Below are 9795 nucleotides of genomic sequence, written 5' to 3' on the forward strand. Positions count from 1 at the left end.
AACATTATATTTTTAAGAATAGTTTTAATGCAGCGTTGTTTCCTGTGTTGCAAATAAAATTTGGGTTTTGTAATTGTTTTTGGCTTAAAAATTGAGCTCATAGTTTAGAAAGTCAATCAGTAAGTGGAAACACCTTCCTGAAGGCAGAAAGGAAGAAATAAATGATCTTTAGAAAGATTTATCACCAGTTTAAATTCATGTTACTTGAATTTTTACTTCTCTAAAATAATAAAAGTTATGTAACCATCAAAATTATTTTGTGACTATTAATAATGAAGTAGCTATTTTTATATAATTTTATCTGTTTTATTTATAGATGAGTTTTTCTGTAGTTGTTTTAGTACCTCAGTGTGATATTAGGCAAACTGAAGCACTCTTCAAATCCTGCGTTTCTTGTACAAATGCAAGAGATCTTAAATTTCTTAATCCTGTTCTGTGTGATGTAGTGAAAAGCTGTGTGATTATATTGATTTTGAAGCTGAAAGTGAAATGGGAGGAGGGGGTGAATGGGACTGTATAAAATCTTATTTTCTGATCTGTTTGATAGACATGGAGGGCTCATTAGCAGGAGAAAAGCACAGGCAACCTACCTGTGGTGTGCCTACACTGGCTGACGAGGCTGAAACAAGTGAAATGTTGTTGTGGATCTCTTAGCACAGCATTTACACATCCAGTGCTTGGAAGCAGTGCTCAGTTGCCAGTAACAAGAGACCTTTCATGATCTTAGAAGTAGCTGCTCTGATACTAAACAGAATTGCAAAACTACCTGATGTAATGCATTGGAACTCCTGCAGTGATTTGATTTAAAAATCATTTAATATTTGCTTCACTGTAGTTACTTATTAATGTGTGGAAATATTATTTCAGAATATTGAACTTTGATCATCCATTCGAGCTGGCATGACATATAGCTCTCTTTCTTTGATTCCTTATGACAGTTTCCTTGTTTCATTTCCCCTGTAGGAGATGACTCTCATTCCTCACCCTGGGCAAGCACAGTGGGTTAAAATGAGATTCTCTGATTCTGTAAGATCTTGCTGGTGGTAGCCCCAGCTGCCACATGGCCCATTTGTTCCCCTCTTAGTGAAACAGAGAAATTCTTCTCCATCAGTTTTCTGGTTATGTATGTTCTACTGACATCACAGTTAGGAAATAAACTGAGGTGGCTGGATTGTTTGCCAAGTAGAGGAAAATGTGGGGTTGGTTTTGCTTTTTCTCAGATTATCTAAACTGAATTCTTAGCATCTTTAAGAAGGCCTCTTAAGACTTAATAGAGTATACTTTCCCAATTTGATATTAAAAGTTCCTAAAGACATCTATTGTGCTATCAAATTCAGCTTTAAAATGAGCAAAGTGTTAATAGTTACAAAACTATAGTGATTTGGAAACACTGTGAACAGAAAGGGACTAAATATCATAACAGCAGCAATAAACATTTAGCTTTTTGTTTACTGTAAAACTAAGCATATTCTTATTAAGCCTCATTAGTTACACTTGAGGTACCTTTAAAAAGATGACACACATTGCAATAATCTTTTGTATTATTCTGTCAATCCTCTTAAAGCACCCTTATTTAACTGGGAATCATAATCTCACATGACAACACCAACTAGAGGGTTTAAATTTCAAAACTGCTTGTTTGAGGTAGCATGAAATCGTTATCAATGGCTGCCAGCAGGCAAAAATATCTCTGAAGGCAAAGAAATGATTTTATATTCTTTATACCAGATTAAATATTATGCTTGCTGGACACATTATTCAAGTTTAGAAATGTGCCTTATTTTGTTGCAAAAGGTGTGTAGTGTTACACCCATTTTTGGTTTTTGTTTTGAGTCTTAAGATCTTTTTCCAGCAGTAACACTAGATCAAATATATCTGGAAAATGACCAAGAGAAGAAATGGGCCAGGTCCTTTCATGTGATATGCTTGAGCTTTACTTGTACAGAATGTACAAAAGCCTGGTGACCAAAATGTGACTGATACTCAGGAGACTTGTTGCAGCTATGATAACTTAATAAGAGGTTAAAAACCAAGCTACCGTGTCCTGAGAGTAGTCTACTTTTTTGCTTTAAGTGAGACTGAGCAGATAAGTACTCCTTGAAAAATCTGAATTGTTATATTAATGGCAAAGCCTAGGAAAAAAAATAAAAAAGTTTCTAATTCTCAAACCAAACAATTTTGCCCTCCCCTTTCCCTTTGGCAGCTCTGTCTCCACCTCTGTAGTGTTTCTGGCTTTACAGTTTGAATTCACAGGACCCACACAGCCGAGCTGCATGAAGAGCGTTTCAGTTCCCTTCCAGAGTCACAGCCTGGTTGCTATTGGCCCAGTTTCACCAAGGAAAAGAGAAGCAGTGTGTTGGTTATCAGAGATTTCTCAGGGGGCAGTGTAGAATGCTGTTAGATCAGTGAGAACATAGCGTTCTGCTTCTTTTACAAGAACAAAGTTCCTCGCTCATAACAGGCAAATGTACCTGTCTGGCTTGAAGTGTTAAGCCTTTTCCTGTAAAGAAATGCCAGTGCATTGCTATTAATACACTGCAAAAAGTAGCAAAAGTCAAATACCAATAATGGTGTAAATAAAGCATGGCTTTATCATGCAAGACAGAAGATTTGTGCCATTTTCAAGTCTATAATGCTCTTTTTGCCAAGAAAAATGTTAGATGAGATAGCATTAATTTTCAGGATGAAGCAGACTGTTTTGAAACAAGCATTTCACCTGTCAGAGAAAAAGCTCTGCAAAGCATGTATTTGACTGTCTCTTGAAAATAATCCCATTTGATTTTTGACAGGAATATTATTCTAAAAAAGAGAGTTAATCATGGGCATTAGTTTTGGCAAGGCAGAGCCTAACCCGGTGTGTTCTGTTGGTATTCAAACTCAGTAGCATAGGTTTTCAAATTGATGCCCCTGGTATGTTTTTTTGAGTTTATTGATTGAAATTTGAGTAAGGAGAGTTTAAATTTGAAGTCCCATTTCTATAAGTCTTAAAAAGACTTGGCTATCAAGCAATGAGCTTGGAGAATTTTAGATCAAAATAAATTAAAACTAGTTATTGCCTTTCCAGCTACAATTAATTTTTCTGTCTGCACGTTCAGAAGTACAAAAATGACATCTGTGAGAAATAAATACTCATGGTCAATCCAGGAGTGACCTTCAGCTGCTGAGTACTTTGTTCTCAGCAGGGAACTCCGTGTGCTTTGTAAATACTCCACAGAAGACAGGCAATATAGAAACAAGAGAAATTTGGGACATGGAACTTGCCAGGTTAGAGTTATTTTAATAAATTTCTGTGAGGATAATTTTAGACAGAAAAATGAACATGCTGCCTCAGAAGATTCCTTGATTTTACACAGGTAATATTACTAAGATCAAAGTGCATGTCTCAAACATTGTTCATTTAATGGGTTGATTATTGATGACCTTTAACAGGGTTCAAAAAGCAATTAGGGGGAACTGGTAGGGATTCACTACCTCAATTCCCTGTCTTCTGAAATCCATGGCTAGTTTTTGGTCTTTAACATACCAGAAGTAGAACACATCTGTAACTCCTATAACACAAAACTAGAATGAACTGTTCTTTCTTTGATCTTCCAATAGCATTTTTTTTTTTTCCTAATCCAGGTCTAGAATTTGCATATTCAGCTGCTCCCAAATCTATGCAGAGTGCCATTATGGGGCTATTCTTTTTCTTTTCGGGGATTGGATCATTTGTTGGCTCTGGATTGTTGGCACTGGTGTCTATTAAAGAAATTGGCTGGATGAGTAATCACACAGATTTTGGTAAGTTATTTTCAGTGTCTTCATAGTCTATAAAGTAGAAGGCTTCCTTCAGAAGCACCTAAGCATCAAGCATGTGGAACTGTTGGGCCTTAGCAGTTTTATTTTTAAAAATGTTACTTTGTCTTCTGTTTGTTAAAGACAAAGTTTCATTTTGCATGGGAGCATGAAGTAACGTGACTATGCAAAACCATACCTTGTCCTCATGAAAGCATGGGAAAGATGCATGTATTTTGCCTCTATAAAGCCTGCCAATTACCTGCTTAGCTCCTGCCAATTACCTGCTTAGCTGATACTGCATTTCGTCATGAGAAAATACTTACAAATTTTTGTACTTCTGTAAAAACACTATTTAAATTATGTGTGGAAGAAGAATATATTTCATATAAAGTACTGAACTTACTGTCTGCAGTTTTGGAGAGTAGAACATCCCTGTTTCTCTCTTAGTGTTTATTCAGCTTCCTAGTTTCAAGAGACTTCATTGAAACTACCATGAGTTAACTTTGCTTCTCTGTCTGCTAGCCATTTACACTCTTCAAAAAGTCCAGTGTGTCATCTGCTTTGTGTTGCCAGTTGAAGTTAAAAATAATTATTGGCACCAGTAGATGGCACCTTGGGAATTTCACAAAATCATACCACCATCAATGGGCTAATTAGTTCCAACAGAAGGAGCACGAAAAGTTCTTAAAACATCTGCTAGACCTACTGTGTATACATGGCTTAAAAACACAGCCCAAACGTACTTTACATTTGGTATGAGAGAATTTGCCATTTAAACTTGATTTGCATGCTACCAAAAAAGTAATGCTGTCTGGAACAGTACACATCCCACAAGCTGGGAGGTATCTTTGCTTTGTAAGTTGTTCTTTAATAAACCACAAAAGATTACAAGTAGCCTTAACTTTCTGGAAATGTCCTCACCAAATGAAACTTTAATCATATTGAGACTTTTCTCCTACAGTCAATTTCAGAACTAGAAGAGCATCTTCTTCTGCAATTCTATAGGCTCAATAGGAGGAGAATAATTGCATACAAATTTATATATGGTATTTGATGGTGCTTTTTTAGCCTCTTGCCTTTGTTTTCTGAAGCAGCCTAGGAGAAGACAGTGCTAATAGTCTCACTGTAAAATACTTAGGTTATGCTAAATATATCCAGGGTTGTCTAGAATGGGAAGATGTTACCTGTCATGACTCATTGGTCATCTGCTTTGAATAAGCCACTGGGCTCAGTGGATTGTCCTTTGGATGGCTGTCAGAACTGTTCTACCCTTCTCAGTCCAAAGACTCAATATACACTCAAGCCTTCTCAGCACCTATAGGTCTGGCTCAGGGTTGAAGTGCTCAGGGGGTGATTTTGATTCATAGCATCCACAGTAGCTACTGTTTCACTTGTTTATATCAGTAACTGCTTATAAGTCAATTTTAATTTAGTGTAGCATTATTGAATGTTATCAGATCCACATCTAAAATTTACTTCAGTCCCAGGGTAGGAATTGTAAGGAGGAGACTTTATGAATGAATGACTTCTTGATTTTTCATTAGATGCTATGTAATAACTATAAGTACCTGCACCAAGTTTCTGCCATCTGTGTTTAACTCATGATACCATTTGAGGTAACTGACTGCCTCCAAAATCTACTGAGAAAGTTGACTCTCTGCTGGGATGTCAGTGTTAGTTGCTGCCATTGAAATGACTGTTATTTCACTGACAAAACCTGAGCTTTTATGGGTTTAATATCCCATCTCATAAAGGATAATTACTACTCTTCAAACACATATCCTCTTGAAATGGAGATTCACATGTAGATTGTATTTTAAATGCCAAGGAAAGACTCCGTTTAATTTTACTGCATTTTATAAGTTCATTTAATTGAATCTTAAGTTTCAGTAATTAAAGTAATTTAATCTGAACATTTATAGGCATGCTGCATGAACAGCTTGTTAGGATCAATGTATACTTCACTATTTTTACTCTCTAACCTTTTTGATAATCATAATGGTCCAATTGGCTGTGGCTCATGTGGCATGTTGGAAACGAGCCACAAAATATTGTTCTTGGAAGTACAGCAGTAGTTAGTGCACATTTCTTAATAGAGGTATGTTTTAGTCATGAGCTTACTTAATCTAACATTATTTAATGTGGTAGAAATCATTCATTTACAACAACTTTGAGGGAATGTCAAAGGTGAAGTGAACTCAAAAGAAAACACGTCTGGTTTCATGGGAGCTGTTCCTGAACAGTTTACAATCTGTTGCTTTATTTGCAGAAGGTATTTTTGGCCACAACACAGGGCTGGGTTTTGGGTTTTTTTTCCCTTTTGAAATGAGTTGTTGCCTCAAAAATTGATAAGTGATCGTTATTAATTAGGAGCAAAGTAAATCATAGAGGAAAATATACATTGAGGTTTTTGGCTGGTTTATCTGAAGTCAGCAAAGCATTGCAATTTCACAGTGTAAGAAACCAGACTGTAAGAATAAAGGGGCAGAGGGGGAAGAAGAGAAGCCTTAGCCTTTTAAAATTGTTTGGATGCCCATGAAGTGTGCCTGCTGCTGTGTGCATATTATCTTTATTTGCACAAAGGTCTTACAGTGGTAGGAGGAGCTTCCAGCAAATTTTTGTAAGGAATCCTGCAGTAACAGCATCTGGGCCTCTTTGGGGACAGTACTTACTTTAAGGCATTGAAGCACAAAAGAAAACAATCCTTGTACTGTGTGCTTCTTCCACAGCAGCTCCATCCTTTGCTCTGGACCATTAAAAATGAAACTATGCTGGTGGATGGAAACACAGTTTGGTTTGGTTTTGCCCATCATTTGCAGAAAAGTCTTCACTACTTAAGCTTGAAAGGAGTGACATTTTTATTTGTATAGTCTTTCTTAATGTTTATTTTTTCTCTCCCATTCTTTCTAGGTAATATTAACGGCTGCCAATTAAACTATTATTTTTTTTTGCTGGCTGCTATCCAAGGAGCAACCCTCTTGCTTTTCCTTATTGTTTCTGTGAAATATGATCATCAGAAAACAAGGATTAATGAAGTGGCTGCCAATGGGAGGATCTGATCCCTGTAGAGAGCAGACCTCATTAGGGCAGCAGGCAGTGAAGCACCCCGAGTCTGCGAGGGCTTACGTTTTCTCCAGTGAGACTCTTAACTAGACTTGCATGTTACAGAGTTCTGCCCCTGCCCCTCTGGTGTAACCTGGGTAAGTGCCTTATGTTGGCAGGGCTCGTTTCTTGCACTATGTCCCAGAAGAGGACAAACACCAATCCTGGAAGTGTATTAACTCTAGGCATTCAAGTTGCTCTTTGTTTATCATGAGATGTTTACTTAACTCGTGAAAGTTGGGACACTTACATTTGGAAATTGAGTACAGCAAGTCACATGTGGCATGGATGGTTCCTGAGTGAAAACCCTGCTTAGTGAAGAACAGTGGATCTAGAGCAGCACTCAGCTCTCTCAAGCCTTCGTTGAGGACACAGGAATGAAAACTTTACAGAAACCTCAAGTCATGGTTACAAGAATAAACTTCCAATACTGAGAGTCATTTCTGGGGGAGAAAGAGTGACAAATTAGATTGCAGATTAGCTCAGATTAAAAAAATAATGTAGTTTTCTGGCTGACCTTTCACTGACAGTACCTCAAGGATTTAAGTCTAAACTTGGAGTTGGGAGTATCCGATATTGAAAACTAAATGACGTGTCACAGGAGCTTGTCATAGAGCTGCTGTAAATTTTAGTGCACAATGAACACTTGTTGGGAGGGAGGGACTGACATGGTTTTACTTCAGAAGTGTTTTTATTTGTACATCTGCATTAGATGTGTTAGGACAATATGGAAACATACAGCTTTTGACAAAGCACTGTTCAGTCTAACCCTGTTACTTCCCTGAGCAATATTCTAAATACTTGCAGAAAGAAAACTAGGATTGAATTCTCAGAAGAAGAATGCACAATAACAATTTAGAAGCCTTTCAGACAGTTCCTTCAGTCTTGTGTCTTACTTCTAGCTAACATGCTACAGGGTTTGTATCTTTCAGCAACACATTCCTATAGCAGAGCAAATGGTTTTATGTTCAGCCTCTTGAATTTTAATTATTCTAACAATTGTAATTAAGATTGTGTGCAGACTGGTACAGAAGATGCAAGGAATTATACGGAAAGATTAATAAAAAGTTGAGTTTTTATTTTGTGTTAAATTTTTATAGTTTCCTTTGTCAGCATTTGCGTTGTTAAAATGTCCTTCTTTTGTACATGGACATCTTTTTAATGAGTTTACAAAATAAAATGAACGTCCATGCTGTGACTTTTGACCCTTTGTTTCTAGGTGAATAAAATTATACTACAGATATTTTGTTCTTTAGCCTTTATTTCCTAAATATACAGTGGAGTGCTATTAGATTTGTAATCTGCATTGTCATCCTGTTAGTTCTGCCAGATGCTGTAGCAGTATCCAAGCAGTCCTCTCTTTGCCATGATAAATCAGTGTAGGTGCTTCAGCTACTCCATTACTTGGTGTCATTTAAAATTAGAGTAGCTGAAGAAAAGAAATAAGCAACATCTCATATGAGGAAAAGCTAGTTTCCTCTTCTAGCTTTGTTTTAAAAGTTCCATGTGCCACGTTTCTGGAACATCCCATTTATAATCAGCTAAAAAAGCCTAATATTAAGAAGGTATAAGCAGCATAAGGAAGATTATAGGGACCAAATACTTTCTTTCTTGAATGTATGCTGTTGCAGTTGTGCACTGCGGATAAGAGGCTGAACCTGAGTGTTCCATGTTTATTTCACTAATTTCTAAAGCATACATAATCAAAGGAGAGAACTGGGTCATACCTGCTATGTAATACTCTACTAAATTTATGAAGATTTTGCTTTTAGAAGTGTTCCTTCTTCTGAAGGTCTGGTGTTACTCTCAGAACCTCCAAGAAGACTGTTGCTTCTGGTGTTACATGTCATCAGCTTTGATACCTGTCCCTTTGTCTGGTAAGTGAACTTAATTAGTTGTATTATTTTTTTTCCCCTAGGTCTAAAACTTTTCAACAACATTCATAAATTTCCCATCTGGCATGGGTCTGCTGATTATAGTCAAAAATGAATTTAATGAAGGAGAGTAATCTGCAGATTACCAAAGAAACTAGGTGTCTAACAGTCACTGTGACAGGCTGTGCAGGCAAGCCCTAAGGAGACTGTTACTGAAGGGAAAAGATAACAACAAATACTAGGTTAGCCTACTCGATACTTAAGCAAGTATCTTTTACCTTGTTACCAGTATGCATAAAATGTCTGTGGGTTTCTGTAGGGCTGTGGTGGTTCTAACACTCTGGAGATGAGGAAGTTGTATAATTTAATTTTTATTTGGAATGACTCGGCTGAGCTCCAGGCACAAGTAATTATGACCATTTATGAAGATTAATCTGACACTTCTCATCAAAGGCATAAAGCCTTTTTGTGACTCAAAGGCTTAGCAGATTCCTCCTCCCCATCTTATCTTTCAGTGTTTCCACTCCAGTCACAGAAGTAAGACTAATCAATTAACTTTGTGACTGAGCACTGCACCTCATTAATGAAATACCTTGACCTGTACAGTTTGAATTTAGTTACATTCACTCCATAGATTGCTCCAGTGCAATAAAAAGACCTGACAGGAGTCACCCCAGTGGATGTTTCTAAGCCTCTTGACTCTCCAAGCGTCTTAAATTCAAAGCACAAGACTGAAAAGTAAGTACTTGTTCAACGTGAGAGCAGGTATCTAATAATGTATGAAGAATAGCTGCCTGGGACCCTGTGTTTCATCTGAGATTATAAAATGGGTGCATCATCTACTTGTGGATCTTTCCAGAGCACAGCAAGACCTGTGTTCTCATGCCTTTGTGTTTACAGTCTATACTGAATATACCTTCTAAGAAAAGGGGAGTCTTCTTCACTCTGCTTATGTCAACCTCTAGAGGGATTTTAATTGCAGGCATCCATCAGTATTTCCCTAAAAGGTCTGCAGTCAACTCTGTGAGCTGTTTTTGCTTTA

The 9795-nt window shown here is 37.1% G+C and overlaps 1 protein-coding gene across 1 annotated transcript in view; it reads left to right on the plus strand.

Moving 5' to 3' along the window:
• The window catches only part of SLC15A4 (solute carrier family 15 (oligopeptide transporter), member 4), a gene marked incomplete at its 5' end in the record, with an annotated part of 23657 nt that extends 16508 nt beyond the window's left edge, over positions 1–7149 (plus strand). Inside the window, 2 exons of the mRNA XM_008948989.1 lie at positions 3622–3780; positions 6688–7149. Of these exons, the coding sequence (XP_008947237.1) occupies positions 3622–3780; positions 6688–6836 (308 nt within the window). The remainder of the gene's footprint in view (positions 1–3621; positions 3781–6687) is intronic.
• Between the last annotated feature and the right edge of the window lie 2646 nt (positions 7150–9795).

Source organism: Merops nubicus, unplaced genomic scaffold (genome assembly GCF_000691845.1).
Source record: "Merops nubicus isolate BGI_N331 unplaced genomic scaffold, ASM69184v1 scaffold11411, whole genome shotgun sequence".
NCBI lineage: Eukaryota > Metazoa > Chordata > Aves > Coraciiformes > Meropidae > Merops > Merops nubicus.